This window comes from Pezoporus wallicus, unplaced genomic scaffold (assembly GCF_028554395.1).
Source record: "Pezoporus wallicus isolate ANWC-B61680 ecotype Strahan unplaced genomic scaffold, APGP_CSIRO_Pwel_v1 contig_3486, whole genome shotgun sequence".
Lineage (NCBI taxonomy): Eukaryota > Metazoa > Chordata > Aves > Psittaciformes > Psittacidae > Pezoporus > Pezoporus wallicus.
The window spans coordinates 1,490,403-1,507,295 of record NW_026642292.1 but is presented as its reverse complement, the minus strand read 5'-3'; the positions used below and the strand labels follow the sequence as shown (position 1 = coordinate 1,507,295).

Genomic DNA, 16,893 nt, shown 5'->3' with positions numbered 1-16,893 from the left:
CAAAAAGAGGATAATAATTCCAGCCAGCAACAAAAACATTAGCGCCTAATGTCTTTTGCAGCATACTTTCATTTGGGATGTATATTTATTTATAGCTCAGAAATCAAATCATGGCTCAGAAATCAAATTTTGTTCTAGTTTGAAGCTACAATAAAATTTCTTTGGATCAGTAACATTTCTAAGACAATTTGGAAGATAATTATACTGATTTACTTGCATGACATTTATTTTGCTAAGTGTAGCACTGATAATGGTAGCAGCCCTTTCATAGAAATTTCTCATCTACAAAAAAGAGTGGTGTAAGGTGTTGGAAGCAATTCAGAGGAACTGGTCATTTGCATGAGGAATGAGAGGTGGACATCTCAAAAACACAAAGTAACCATTTTCAACTTTCCATTCACCTTCTTATTATAGTTTCTGGAAACTAACACTTAGTGCATCAATACCCTTTATACACCATACCCAAATCATCTGCCTCAACCATTAACAGAGAAAACATCTCAATTCCAGAGGCTCCATTCACTTTGGCAGAGCTTACTCTGGCCTTACAGAGGCTTTGCTGAAGAGCCTGACTAGCAGTCATCTCATGAGTAAAGAGGTTTCTTCATCATGAGTTCTTAAATTAACTAGAGGGGCATGAGGACAGATAAAATTATTTTCAATACTTCATTTTAAATTGGGCTTGAATTCTTTAAGAGCATCCCGAGATGCTCTTATAAGAGTAAATGCCATATTCTGCAGCTGGGATGGGGTACACATGCAAACTGGAGACAAGAGGCTGGAGAGCAGCCCTGCAGAAAGAGATCTGGGGGTTTGGGTTGATGGCAAGTTGAATATGAGCCAGTGGTGTGTCCTGGCAGCCAAAAGGGCCAACTGTGTTCTGAGGTGCATCAAACACAGCATTGCTAGCCTAGGTCAAGGGAGCTGATTGTCCCACCTGCACTGCACTGATGCGGCAGCACCTTGAGCGCTGTGTGCAGTTTTGGGTGCCTCAGTGTAAGAACATCAGACTCAGTGTCCAGATGTCCAGAGGAGGGTGACCAAGATGGTGAAAGGCCTCCAGGGCAAGATTTACAAGGAGCAGCTGAGGTCACTTATTTGTGGAGAAGAGCAGGCTGAGAAGTGACCTCATGGCAGTCTGCAACTTCCTTAAGAGGCGCAGCGGAGAGGGAAGTGCTGATCTCCTCCCTCTGGTGTCCAGCAATAGGACACAAGGAGATCGAATGGAGCCGCAGCAGGGGAAGTTCAGATGGGACATTAGGAGACGAGGGTGAGAGGGTGGTCAGTCACTAGAAGAGGCTCCCCAGGAAACTGTCAGGGCACCAACACTGTCAGAGTTCAAGGAGCATTTGGATGATACTCTTAAGAAGTCGGGAGTTGGACTCAATGAGCCTTATGGATCATTTCCAAATTGAGATATTCTATGTGTCCCTACCCATGGCAGGGGGGGTTGGAACTAGATGATCTTAAGGTCTTTTCCAACCCTAGCTATTCTACGATTTTAAGTGAATCTTTCCAGAGACTGGCTATGATGCCCTAGTTAAATAAGTAAAAAAAAAAAAAAACAAAACAACAAACAAACCAAACCAAAACAACCTGAACAAACCAAAACAAACAAAAAACCCAAACAAAAAAAGAAACTGTAACAAGGCTTACTTTCAGGGCTTTATCTACCAGCCATAAAAGTGGTTTACTACAACAAAGAGTTTTCTCCTAATTAAATCATATCTCATTTACCTGGAGCAAAGCACTACTCCAGATTTACAAGGTAAACCAGGGAGCTGAACATCGGTGGTAAAACCTTTATCTGTTTGATAAACTACACCGAAATTTCTAAACTAATTTTCTGAAGTGGTTACCATATGCCAAGATAAGGTGTAATTTTGCTAAGTGCAAGCTTGGAGATTTATTGTTTCTAGCAGCATCATTAAGTTAATGCAAAAGGCAAATATTTCTTTTTCTGTATTTTAACATTTCTAATTTGAACTCCTGTTTATCTAACACGGTACAGTGAAGAAGGTACCTGTTTCTCCCTGGGTCTGATCCCAGGTCCTTTGGATCTGATGCAACTAGGAGCAAAAAGAAACAAAAAGAGTGAGGGAAAGGAATTTTAATGGGTTTTGAATGATAACATCAAGGAGGAAAAAAAGTAAAAAAGGAAAATAATCGAAAACAATAATTCACTTTTGACAAATTTTTCAAAGACCCTATGTTCCGTCCATACATCAGAAGATATTTTGGGAATCTCAGAGGCTGCCTTCTACCATGCAGTATGCCTTTCTACCACTCTTGCAGTCTTAAAAGACCTGTATACTTTAAGGATATCAAAACAGTGAATGCAGATATGGCAGTGGAACCATGCATAAATGGTTTTCATCATCATCCTGAATAATAGCACTACTACCTAATAAATCTGCAAACCACAGTATTACTGTATATGTTTTGTAAAGGTAGGGAAGTAAAAAAAACAGGATGAAGTGCCAGATGACACTTCTACCCAACCAGTGTTCATCTGAAACCTGAATCCCTCATTCTAACACATCATTAAGGGCAGTGAACTGCATCACTCCTGCAGACTTCTGCAAAATGGTGCTTCTGCACCAATGTTTATTTCTGTAAGAAAATTGGTGAGGAAAGAACATTTTTAAAAACATACATCCAGAGAATGGCAAAATTTATATGATGAGGTTTTACAGAGCTGTCTAAAATACTGAAAAGTGCCATCTCAAAATCTAATTGCAAAAGTAAACTGTAAAAAAATATATTTTAGTATACACTCTCAGGTGTCACTTATAATGCCTGACTTAGCTAAGTCAGATAAACGATGGTGCAGAAAAAACATACAACGAATCCTTAACATTTCTCATTTACCAACCTATCTCTTTTGCCTGTGCTACCTTTTTTTTAACCTATGTTTCATAATTCAACAGGCTGCACAGATACATTACCAAGTTACATTTCCAGAGTCCATTTAATATCAGGTTCCCCCAGTCTCTTCTACCTAGGTACCATGGTCCTAGGCAAGGCTTTACAGCACTGATCATTTTGCCATCATTTCATCAAGTGGAACACACATTCCCCTTGACAACTGTCCCTGGCAATGGTGTGTTTTCTCTGCCTTAATGGGTTGCATTGCATTTCTACAGCTGTACATTCCCCTTTTCTACCTTGCTTTAAACTTCTCTCGGAGATCCTTTCTCATTATAGTACAGAAACAAAATTCTTGGATTGTTTTGTCTCCTTGCTTATGTAGTGCCCCTCAGCCGAGAGAGCTACATGATTCTCCATCCTCCTCCAGGAACTACTATAATTAATAGATTATTCTTAATCTCAACACAATATTTCAATTTCCATCTCAATTAAATTAAAAAACATGACTAGGCTTGATGCCTGCAAGTCATTCCTCTTGTAAACATCCTGACAGAAGTTGACTGAAGTAAGTAAAAACACTACCTAAGGTTAAATTGCTGTTTTAGGGAATTAGAGTATCCACGCGTACACATACAAACACACATAAATGTATATGTATGTATGTATATATTGCAACCTAATCTTCATTCTCTTTTCACTGCTCAGCTAAATCAACATCTTCCTGTCTATGTGCTTAGAAGACCTAGCTGCTTATAACTATGGTCCTCCTCCCCCCTGGCTAACCAGGAGGAACCACCTTGTCAAGGAAATTAATATACCTGCTATGTTTTGAAAAGTACTTTTTAGCTGAACAATTGTTCCAAACCCACATTTTTAATCTCTATGTCAAATATACCCAACTAATGCACACAAGCTTGCATCGTATACATAAAAATAATGCTTAATTTTCCATTCCATCATGTTCTGTGCATGCCTGCTCTTCACAGAATGTCATAAAATCTGTCAGTGCCATATGTCCACTCTGGCAGAAAAGCACGACACTTGGGCTTCTGCTGCTCTTGCAGGTTGTTTAATTTATGCTCTCTCTTTGTAGACCTGCAATTGTGGAACTATTGAAGTCAAATTATTTCTCCCAAGTCTTTCCAGAAAGCCCATAAATTCTATTAGGCCATTGAGAACAAAAGTATCAGAAATTCATAGCCTCCCTAAAGCAATTTGGAACTGGACTGAATTACCTGCAGTAATAATCCATGTATTTATAAGTCTTGAACAGCAGTTTCAGACCATGGTAAAGAGTAATCAATAAAAATAAATAAATAAATATTAATTCTAGATCAGTCACTTTTAAATCTAAAACCACAGAACTGAATTTAACATTGACAGTTCCACTTGGATTATGTTAATTTTTTGAGTGTTCGGCAGTCTTGCACTGTCTTTAATCATCCACCCTTAACTCAACTGTAAATTCCTAACTTCCTGAATCCACAATTCCTTATATGTCACTTTCCAGAGTGAGGGTAATTAATGTTTGCCCTTGATTATACCAATCATGTAATCATAGGAGAAATTTGCAGCATTCCATCTTTCAGGAAAGTGTTGGCCACTCAGGAAATTGTTCACAGTTTTCCAAAGACTTCAGATTTTTTTTAATTTTTTTTTTTAAACAGAACATGTATCAGTTTTTCCTTCAAATTTGTCCTCCTTCTCACTCCCTATCTTGCTGCTTTTATAAAAAAAAAACTTCATTCTTAACTTTGATTTGTATCTGGGAGGCTCCATGAGGCTATGGAGATTTTAAAGTACTTAAAACTTACTATCAACCTCTAAACAAGGAGGGCATTATTTTTATGTTTGTTGATTAAGCATTCCTGTATCATGTAATTCCCCACACCTCATTCTGATAAAAGCAAAACCATCTATTTAACCTCATCCACACAAATATTTGCCTGGAGATACAGTTTACATTCATATGTCTTTATGTGTATGACATATATTTGCCTTTTCTGTCTATTTAATTTTGCCTAATTTTTTTTGCCTATTTAATTTTTTATTATTTGATGAGGGATTTAATTTATTTTCAAAAAAGCAAACCTGTATTTTGTTCCTTGAGTACACAGAAAATGAAGTTTTCAATATGTTGTTGGGATAGGTTGGTCCTTATACATACTGCTTTTGTAAATCTGCTTAGGCAACTAACTGAAGATGATCTTCAACCTACGGATAACTATTTCCAAATCCCTGTGTTTCATTTGTTTCTGCAGCTATCTGCACAAGAACAAATACCTGGAAGTTATCAATGACAATGCATTTCTGGGAGTGCACAGTGGACCAACCCTACTGTGAGTAGGAGAAAATTAAGTACAGATGGCTCTAAAAATACTACTGTTTTACTTTTACTTTTTGCACTTTCTTTCCAACCACTACTAGCAGCAGAGCACCAGAGATGGGAATGCCATGTTTACAAAAAAGAGTATCAACAACAAATGCTGTGTGTGCTTTAGGAAACTGATTTAAGAAATGCTTGCATCTTACATGGAAATACTGTTCCTACCAATTTTTCTTTGGAAAGATTCTGTACTAAAATCTGTCTTATGACTGTACAATTGCAGTACAATTGTAACATGAACTAAGGACTCTAGTAGCACGCATATACAGGAAATTGAAATAGAGATAAAAAGTAATTTCAGACAGAATAAAGTTACCTCTAGTGCTGTCTTTTCTTCTTCTCATGCAGTTTGGCTTTCAGTCTGATTTTATAGTCCTCCAAAGAGCTCTTCACTAAAATTAGGAATCACAATACAGAATTAAATGAAAAACTTTAAGAAGAATCATATTCCCTGACTCATCATCTAGCACGTAACATAGTGCATAGGACTGAGAGGGAGAACTGAAGTGGGGAAACTGAGTTCCTGCTCCACTGCCAAAATCAGGTAGTGCTGGCAGTGCTCACTCCATGTAAGAATCAGTTTTACTTTCTGCTCTTGAGAAAAACAACATATTTATATCAGAGTAAGAGTGTATTGGTCACAGAAGGAATCATAGGCTCTGCACAGAGTTCATGACTAGTGTGCCTGGTTTTCTTCTTATCACTGAATCACCTAAGGGTTAAACCTGAGTTGTGCCTTGAATGGCCAGATCTGAGACAGCAGTGAGAAGGTAGTGTTTTCTGACCATGACTTAAAAGTTATACAATCTGGTTAAGAAAAGCACAGTCAAGGCCCTGGTCCACCATCAGGAGAACTGGCCATATAGGCAGAGCAAAAGAGGGTGTTCTGGAAGCAGAAGAGATCAGGAGGGAAACCTGAAAAATCTCACAAAAGGGCTGTTAAACCTCCTGCTCAGGGAGCCTTTGGGGTGGCTGTTGCTCCTCTCCCTCCCTGCTAGCTGGATCATTTTCATTTCCATTACTTCTGCTTTCAGGAGGGCTCAGGCCACCTACCACTGAAGTAAGAGAGTCATTGCTGGAGAATTGCAAGAGAGGCTGTGTTGGTGCTGAGTAAGCTTTTTTCATTAGTATTTGGCTAATAAGACCTTTTTCTTAACTCTGCACATGGCACCAGAGAAAACCTCTCTCATTTTGTTCCTGGTCAGAAAGATATTTTTCAGTTGACATGACTTCACCTGGACACCATATTTCCATCATGATACTACTGTGTCACAGTAAATACACAGTCTTGAAGCAAGATGCACTCTCCTGTTTCATCTGGGGTCTCTGTCCTGGCTTCAGCTGTAAGAGTCTCAAATGGCTCACTGCACATCTTCCCTCTAAGGCTAATGGTGGTACAATGGGTTGAAAAGCTCCTTTCTAGGGATGGCAGAAAACATTCAGGATCTTAAGTCTAAGGGAGGTAATAGCTTTCAGGAGCACACATTTTGACTCTTTGAGTTATGGTGGATATTTAAAGCACCAGTTATGTTGTTATGCTGAACAAGTGAATAATTTATGGCATCTTACAAAGGGTTGTGGGGTAATCATATGCTATAATAATGCTGCCATGTGAGCTCATTCTGCAAGGGCTTAGCTTTAAGGTGTGTGAGCTATATGAAACAGCTTGTTTTAGGGGCTAGAGATGACTTCCTAGGACATGCATATGTAACTGTAAAGAACTTCCTTCTCACTCTGTCCTCTCAAATTAGGTTTCTCAAATGACTAGCAGTTTTTCTAATCTTTCCTAATTATTGTGCTATCCCAGCTGCCACTGATCATCGATCTCAGGACGTGTTCTACATTTGCAGCCTGGACAGCCAATTATCCATCTCCCATCAGAATTATATACCTCCATGGCTAACAATATTTATAGTTAGAGAGAGATGGTACTATAGTGACATTACAGAGAGAGGTATTGCTTCTCAAAGGCAGAAGGCATAAAATAGCATGTAATTAACAGTAAATCAACAGTGATTAAAAACTATGTTGTATGAGTTTGGCCATGATCTTAGGCCACCTAGTTAGATGGTATATTTAAGTAGGTATTTAAAAGTCAGCTGATTGTTTTTTTCCTAAATTTGCAGTTTACAATAGCAGAGGAAAAGGGGAGTGTGATCACTGAATAGAGGAGAACATACACCAGTAATTCTGATTGCTTTGCCACTGCTGTACCTTAAGACGTATGTGGATATATACATAGAATGCTCGCTTTAAAAAAACATTTTAACAATATAATGGCAGTTGCTCTTTATCTGAAAATGCAGTCTTGGCCAGGATTCAGCAACTCAGTGGACATGGTTTACACTAAGTGATCCAACAAGTGCTGCTGCCTAGAGCACAAGTTCAACAGAGTACAACAAAAATACAATCATGCTCATTATTCAGTTAGCTTTTGCAAATCATACAGGCCAAATTCAAAACATTAGTAATTGTCACACAAGATACATGTGAGTAACCAATTATATTTAAAAAGCAGAAGTGCTCTTTAAAGCATCATCTCCCAGTCTAGGAATGGGTCCTACCTTAGGAGTTTCCGTTCTGTTGCTGCCACTGGACACAAAGTCTTCAAGCCACAGAAGCACTCTGCATTCTGCTAATGAAACAATGCAAATTTGTAGATTTAAAGAATCCTTTAGTAGATAGAGTAGTCTAAACCCAACTATTACACACTTTATGCTTTTTTTAACTACTGGAGCATTGCAGTACTCAAATGCATGCATGATTAGGTAAAAATTGCCAGTGGTACTGTGATGCATTTAGTCTCATTTTCTCAATTATCTTTAAAATTATCATTATTACTTGATTTCACACTACAATTCCATGTTTCTAGCTGTTAAAAAAAGATTACTGACAAGGCTATTATCCCTTATATCTAGTTCTGAACTTCTGCCTCCAAAGAAGCAATGAAGAATTTGACAAAAAATAACAACCCACAAGAATAAAAATTGAATCCAAGCAGCCAAATATGTTTAACACTTGTATCATATATACAGTTGGTTCAGAAAACAGAAAACAACATCTCTTAAATAGTAAGATACATTTTATTCCCACTTTCATCTGGAGCTCTCCAATGTCTCTGCAACTTTACATCTAGCATGTAAATTTTATATAAGGCAAACGACAGCCTAGAAACATTACACGAGATTTATAAGAAAGCACGTGAGGAAAAAATAATATAGCTAACAAGCCACAGTGTTAAAACTGGTTGAGTGCACTTTGGTTGCTGTTACGCTCCACAGTGTAGAGCTCTACACTACTGCAGGCACGCCACTTCTAGCATCTGAGTGAGCTCTAGACCATGGCGTCTTAAATGCTAAAGTTTGGTCTGGGTCTAGGCTGGAAATGAATTTTGTTTGCACTTTACCATAATCCTGAACATTTGACGTCTCCCACAAGTAGTGTGACTGACTGGCTTCCACATCAGCCTTTTTTTGTCAAAGGTTTGTCAAAGGCCTTGTGAAAGTCCAAAGAGACTCTGAGCGGATCTTACTGACAACACTCAGAAAGGTTTGTAAGGCAGGACTTATTTTTACAGAAGCCCTTTACATGTTGACTTCCCCCAGGTCTATCATATTAGTGGCTCATATGCTGCCTTTCTGCATGGAGCTAAGCTGAAGGTTATGCACCTCTTTCACCAAATCAACTACCGCTTGCTTGAGATGCTTCAGAACTTCTTGGTGAAAACCATCCAGTCCTCATGACTCATTACTATCCATTTTATCAGTTTCCTGCCTAACCTCTTTTATAGTCTTTTCAATTTGAGACAGATCCTCTTGACAAGTCTATCAGACCTCTTGCCCATTCTCGTGTTTAAGTATGCAAGCTATAGCTTAGCAGTAGTAGCAAGACACTCTTCTGTGCAATGTAAACATTGCTGTATTTAAATATATTAGTTAACAATATTAATGAGGCTGACATAACTGCAGATAGTTCCCATTTTTAATGAGCAGCCCAAAATCAAGACTGATGGTACAATGACACAGAACAAAGAAATCACTTAAGACCATGAATCTTCTGTATGAATGAAGACACAGATGCTGTAGTCTGGCAAACTACAACTAATTGGATTAATTCTGCTCTGAAGATTGGTAATTACTATTTAAAACCTTTTCAATCCTATGCTTTCTGGTTTGAAGACAGGTGCTATGCTGCTTGGAGTAGATTCTGAATAGATAATCATCAAGATTGGAATTGTGAGGTAGAAAAATACGTGTCAATTCCACACTTCCTTGTGACCAGTTGACTCACAGTTTGTCTCTAACAAAATGTGGGCCTACGTAGAGTAACTAAGAAGTTATCTTCACAGGGAGACAAATTACCACCAGACTCCAAGGAGACTTTTCCAACTGCAATAGCAGTGGTACAGACAGCATCACAAGACCTTTTGGTGGCAGACACCATACTGGCAGTTTAGGGACTTTCCAAACTGGGGATTTTGGAAACTTCCAAACTTGCAAACCATTGTGCTTAATATGGCCCATGGATGAGATGGATGGGACTAACCACCTAGTGTTAGCCCTGCAACATGATTAATCCTACATCAACTAGAACTTCAGGGCAGATGTACCTCAATTTTCTCACAAACCCCTCTAGTTAAAAAAAAAATATTTTTTTAAAAACCTAAGCAGTACCCAACTGCTAAAATACACACCCATATACACATAAATAAAAGACTTCAAAGGATTCCATAAGATAAAAATGATCTAGTCTTATACCTAATTCTTCCAAGCCCTTTCTTCTCACTGAACATACCTTTCTTTCAGACTTCAACATCACTGGGTAACACTCTTTGAGTTGCCACAGACTTCACATGTTCCCCTCTGCTCCCAGGGAGTTGTTTCCAGCATCTGAGCCCCAGGCTGGCTGCCTTCTTCTGCTCGCTGAAGCACCATCCCCTCCAGGGCCTGGAGAGGCTCTTCTCTGCAGTTGTTTCCAAGGCACAAGCCCTTGTGCCCTAGGATGTTCCTCCTGACCCAGTCATTTCTGATGGGAATGTGACTCAACTGTGAAAAAACAAAAAGATATAATTGTCCTTCTTCTTACCTTGTCGTTTGGCCTGCACAATGAACTGTGGCACTGACTTTCACAATGTAATGATGCAATTTTGTGAAAAAGATTATCCCTTTTCTCATTTTTAAGCCTCTTGCCTCACATTCTCAGGCTCCTCAAAACTCATCTCACAAGAATAAATAATTCCAATCACCTTTTTTACAATATGCATGGCATATTATAGTCTACTACTGCTTTAGTCCTAGCTTTTCCCAAGAGAAAGTTCCTATCTACTTATTACTTCATATATAAACAACTTGATACTTTCAATCATCCTTGCTGTAGCTTTTCTATGCTCTTATTTTAAACTGCATAGAATATTTATAGAACTGCATAAAGTATTAAAGATGCAGTCAGATTTACAAAGTGAAGTTCTGTTCTATGTCTTTCCCAAAAAATTCTTAGCATTCTATTTCCCTTCAACATTATTAAATAGCACTGAACTGACATTTGCAGAGAGGACATCAAGGTATTTCCAGAGCACTACATAAACTCCATTGTAATCTATGTACAGTTAAGATTGCTTTTTCCTAAATGCACTTTACATTCATCAGTATTGAATCATGTCAATTATTTTAATGCTTTGTCACTTAGTATTGCAGAACCCTTCTGCTTCTTTAGACAATAAGCTTTAGCTTTCACTACCTTTTATTACTTCGTGACAGAAACAAGCTTCGTTGCAGCTACTCTCATTCTTCTTCCAGACTGTTTATGAATATTTCAGTAGTACCAGCACTAGGCTAGCCTCTGCAGGCCTCTGCTGCAATGATGTGTATATTCCAATACCAATTCATTTTCCATACTTCCTCTAGCATGAAAAGTTATTATCGGTCCCTGGCCTTTTCTCCCCCTCTGTTCTTGTCTTAATTGATACAAGAGAGCTATTCCCTTGTCAGGTAACAGATTAGTTACCTCACCAGCCCTTGATGTCCGATTTTGTCAAGACTTCTCAGAAATCCTAATCCATTTTACGAAACAGGATCATCTTTCTCCATACACTTGTGCCAGAACATCTTCACAGAACTCTTAGTCTGTGAAGTATTATTTCCTTTCCAAAAAACTCTTTGCACCTCTCATGACACAGAATTTAACCATGTTCCCTTCCTGCAGGTAGCTGCTGCCACCACCATGAGGACTTGATGGAGACCCATGGGGGTTGCCGAAAGGCCAGCCTTATCTTGGTAAGATCTAGTCCAAGATCTAGTTTACCAAGATGTTTTTGCTTCAGAAATAGAGCTCTATAAAATGAGGAAATTAGGGAAAAACAAAAAGGAGCAGTTGATTAAGGCCACTAAGTGGATTAAGGGATTGGAGCATCTGTCATAGGATAGGCTGAGAGTTGGAAATGTTTATTCTGGAGAAGAGTCAAGGAAATCTTATCAATGTGTATAAATACTTGGCAGGGCAGAGAGGGGAGGATCTGGGAAGAGGGAGCCAGGGTCTCCTCAGTGGTGTCGTGACAGTGCAAGAGGCAACAGGCACAAGCTGAAATACAGGAATACATAAGAAAAAACTATTGTGAGGATGGTAGAATACTGGAACACACTGTTCGGAGAAGCTGTGGAGTCTCCAGTCCTGGAGATACTGAGATGTCAACAGGACACAGCCCTCTGACCAACCTGCTCCAGCTGACCGTGCTTTCAGCAGGGAGAACAAAACTGATGATCTGGAAGCTTAACTATTCTGTGATTATTTAAAAGATAAAATGACAGGAGACAGCATTCAGACTCTTCTAAAAGCCAATTCAGGGGCTTGGTAGAAACACATATTACCTATCAAAAATTCCAGAAGAACAAAAAAGAAGTTTACGTGGTTGAAATCAACTGGTTGTGACATATTCAAATATGTATGATACAAAGAAGCTATTAGGGATAAAAATAAAAAAAAAAAGAAGCCCTCCTACAGAAAGGGGAAGCAATTTCTAACTCAATTTAAAAACAAACACAAGCAAATTAAAAGAAAAAAGCAGAGTAAATCTAAACCTTTTAGAAGCAATTTGCTTAAAGCATAAAATTATTAATAATTTTCTTTTAGCTGCAAGAAACCAGCCAGTGGGTGAGACTTCTAGAGGGATAAGAACAGCACTCGTGGGAAACAATACATAGAAAAAAAGCTGAATTGTTTATTACTAGGGTGTTCATGATGACACTGGCTTCAAACAGTGTTCCTGCACTAGAAACTTTTATACAGGCTTATTTCTTTACAGAATACAACTCTGAAAAAAAACATCTTTACTTCTAGTGTCAGTAGAATAGGTTTTCAGTTAAAGCAAAAAAGTGAGTGAAAAACAGTAGCAGGACCAGATGACATTCACCTGGCAGTTCCAAAGGAAGCCACCTCCCCCATGAACTGTGCAACGTATCTGCTGAGGTAGACTCAGTACCAGAATAGAAAGCATCAACGTAATACTAAATTTTCTGAGTGTTTCAGGATGGATTGAGAGAAAAGAGTTTAATTTTGGTTTACGAAGAACTATTGCTTTAGTAATTACAATACTTTCTACTGAAGTATCCCAATAGGTTAAAATGAGTCTAAAGAGGTCTAAAGGAAAATCGCTGTTCCAATGGAAGATGTGATTTTTTTAAAAGATTTTTTTTTAATTTGTTTTTGCAGTCATTTGTATCTTGTTCACTTTAAAGGTGCAATTTTAAAAGTTGTGCTATTTGTGTATCATCCATATTCTCCACTATGAGGCATTGAATACAAGAGCTTTAAAACACCAAAAAAATCACAGGAGGAATTCATATCCTACCTGAATTTGAGTGGTATCAGAACCTAACAAAGTGATATGAAATCCCTACCTTCTCTGGATTTGATTTTTCCTGAAGAATTCTGTGAAACTCTTAAATTACTGTGAGAATTTGAAGAAAAACAAAAACAAAAACCCGATCCAGTTGCTGGATATTCTGACAAACTTTTCTTCTTCCTTTACCTAGGGATGTCTCCAGAACAGCCGTTGCTAACCTTCCATCCAAAGGATTGGAAAGCCTCAAAGAACTAATAGCCAAAAATACGTGGGCTTTAAAGAAATTACCACCTGTAAAGCTATTTCTTCAGCTAATGAGAGCTGACCTATCATATCCAAGTCACTGCTGTGCTTTCAAGAGCTGGAAAAAAAACAGTGGGTGAGTTTTACTACCTTATATTCCATTTTAAGGTATGCAAATTAAGACAGTGTTTAGTATTAACATAAAATTATAGCTATTAGTACTTTTGTGACTTTTTTTTTTTAGGTATAGAGGACATTCTTTGAAACAGAAATTACAATTTCAAACTGACAGAAGAAAGACTTTCTAATATAACAACTTGTAGGACCTTTTTCAAAAGCTTCTCCTTTTGTTGAGCCCAGAATTAAAAGAAAAAAAAAAAAAGAGAAAAGGGTAATGTGCTATAACACAGAATGGGCTATAGCAAGGCCTGGAAAACGAAGTTTTGGAGGGATTATAGCTTCATATCTCATTCTAATTGAAAAGCTCTGAACAGATGATTCTGGATTAACCCTGTAGACAAATATTTCAAATTCCATTTCAGCAGGATTTCCAGCCTCTTATCAGAACTGGTGTGGATAGCTTTTGTGAGGCAAAAAGTACATTTACAGATGTCCTGATGCAATACAGTGACTTGTGCTGTCATAGGGGGAGGAGGGAGAAAGGATGACTTACTTTGATAAGCAGCAGACTTCTACTGCAGAATGCAAATGCATTGTAAATTTCTCCAAAGTTTAACGAGGTTTAGAGAATTCTTATCCAGCCTCTGATTTAGGAATACAGCCTCAGTCTTCAGTACTGCAGTATCTGTGGATGGAATACATAGTATATTAAAAATAGGCTATGATAAGTACATGAATTATTCAATAATAAATTCGCAAGACAGTAATATTCACAATTGCAACAAACTGGGAAAGTGAGGACAGAAATAAAACAGAGGAGTGAAGAGATTTAAAACTTGGACAGGAAGAAAGTACAGAAGAACCCAGCACAATCTAATGACTGACAGAAAAAAGTATCTGCATATCTATTAATAGAAATAAAAATTTCTCAGACTGAATTGTATGCAATCTCAAATTGTAAGCAATCTTCAATTCTACACACCTGGAAATGAGACATACTAAAGGATATGTGACAGTGGGTCACAGTGATCAAAATATCTGATGCCAAACTGCAATTTTCTTCCTAGTAAAAAGCATGGATAATTTTTGACTACAAATACAGGTGCATCACACCATGAGGTATGGGATTTCCAGCCACTACACTGCTAGTTAGCTCTAAAGCACCCACAGAAAAGACACAAACTATAAATTAAAATGATGGAAGTTCTGTGAGAAATCGACTTGTGAGCAAAAATGAAAAGGAAAGTAATACTGTATTAGTTAAGAAGTTATAAAGGATAAAAGTGTTGTTATGTACTGAGACTGTAGATCCCCAAAAGGAAGAGGGATTATGGGTGCTGAACAAGCCAAATTACTACTGGGTATAGCTGACAGCAACAGAGAAAGGAAAAACACAGCTTAAAAAAAAAGCCCAGAAATGCTCAGGCTTATCATTTACTATATATTCTATTCACAGAAACAGACCTGATCACAGTTTTATAGCTACGTTTTCATTCATGGTTATTTGCTTTTGAAGTGTCCCCCTTTGTTTACTCGCTGCAATCCAGTCAGACTGTAAATGCCAGCAGTGATTTCCTCCTCTACTCTTTCAGAATTTTAGAGTACCTGACATGTAACCAGAGCAGCAGCTTTCGTAAGAGACGATCAGTCAAAGCTCTCGGAGGTTTGTTTTACAAAGATTATGCAGAAGAATACACAGACCACACTGATACCGTTTACGACAAAAACACCAAGTTCACAAATTTGCCTGAAAATTCCCATTATTACATCTTTTTGGAAGAGCATGGAGAAGCAAATCTTGGGTTTGGCCAAGAGCTCAAGAACCCTCAAACAGAAGACGTCCAGACCTTTGACAGTCATTATGACTATCCTATCTGTGGAGGCAATGAAGATGTAATATGCACTCCAGAACCTGATGAGTTTAATCCCTGTGAGGATATAATGGGATATCGATTTCTGAGGATCATGGTGTGGTTTGTGAACCTGCTGGCCATCCTAGGTAACATTTTTGTCCTTTGCATCCTTCTCACCAGCCATTATAAACTGACTGTACCACGCTTTCTGATGTGTAATTTGGCCTTTGCTGATTTCTGCATGGGTTTATACCTCCTCCTGATTGCTTCAGTGGATCTCTACACCAGGTCAGAGTACTATAATCATGCTATAGAGTGGCAGACTGGGCCTGGTTGCAACACAGCTGGCTTTTTCACAGTATTTGCTAGTGAACTGTCTGTATACACTCTGACTGTGATCACCCTGGAGCGCTGGTATGCCATCACTTTTGCCATGCGCCCAGACAGAAAAATTCGCCTTCGGCATGCCTTGGTTATCATGCTGGGAGGGTGGCTCTCATGCTTTCTTCTTGCCCTTTTGCCACTGGTTGGTGTCAGCAGTTACAGCAAAGTCAGCATCTGCTTGCCTATGGACACTGAAACGACAGTGGCTGAAGCCTACGTCGTCTTCGTTTTAATATGTAACATTATTGCTTTTGTCATCATTTGTGCCTGCTACATAAAAATCTATGTAACTGTGCGAAACCCCCAGTACAAGTCAGGAGACAAAGACACCAAAATTGCTAAGCGTATGGCTGTGTTGATTTTCACCGACTTCTTGTGCATGGCTCCCATCTCTTTCCATGCTTTATCAGCCATTATGAACAAACCACTGATAACTGTCACCAATTCCAAGATTTTGCTGGTACTCTTCTACCCCCTCAATTCTTGTGCCAACCCCTTTCTTTATGCTATTTTCACCAAAGCTTTCCGAAGAGATGTGTTTATCCTGCTAAGCAAGTTTGGTATCTGCGAGCATCGGGCTCAAGTCTACCGAGGTCAGACAATTTCAGCCAAAAACAGTAGTGGCTCTTATGGGGAAAGAATCAGCAGAGGGATAGGTCATATTCTTACAAGCATTCAAGACCCAGTCAGTGATTACCTTCCTGCCATGACAATGCAGAACCAAATTCTTGTAGAAGAATGCAAGCAAACTGAGTTATGACATCTCACAGTATGAGAGCCACAATCTGGTCCAGAGGTGGTTGTGCATACAGTGAACTGAGTGAGAAGATAATGTATTCTCCATATCCTTTTTCCCCAGCCTATCCTTTGTGATATCTGAAAGTACCTTCAGAGTGGTCTTCTTTTAGACAAGTCACTCAGCTGAACCTCCTGTCTCACACTCTTAGCAGTACAGGTCAAAAGGTACTGTTCTGATAATAACATAGGAAGTATATGGGAATGCTCTATCTAAATAGGAAAATTAATATGTATAAAACTTAGCAAATACAAAACATACCCTCATCTAAAAAAAAAATAAGCAGGAGACCAAGCATAAAACTTGGAGGTACTTGTATGACTAAAAAAAGGACATAAAGTTTAATAATTAAAATAAGATTAAAAAAATAGAATTAAAAATAAAGGTTGAAGTTCTCAAATGC

The 16,893-nt window shown here is 38.4% G+C and overlaps 1 protein-coding gene across 1 annotated transcript in view; it reads left to right on the top strand.

Annotated features, from left to right (window-relative positions):
- TSHR (thyroid stimulating hormone receptor) overlaps positions 1 to 16,454 on the top strand; it is a 54,878-nt gene extending 38,424 nt beyond the window's left edge. Inside the window, exons 8-10 of the mRNA XM_057428538.1 lie at positions 5,133 to 5,210; positions 13,285 to 13,473; positions 15,050 to 16,454. Coding sequence (XP_057284521.1) covers positions 5,133 to 5,210; positions 13,285 to 13,473; positions 15,050 to 16,454 — 1,672 coding nt within the window. The remainder of the gene's footprint in view (positions 1 to 5,132; positions 5,211 to 13,284; positions 13,474 to 15,049) is intronic.
- Positions 16,455 to 16,893: the final 439 nt, after the last annotated feature.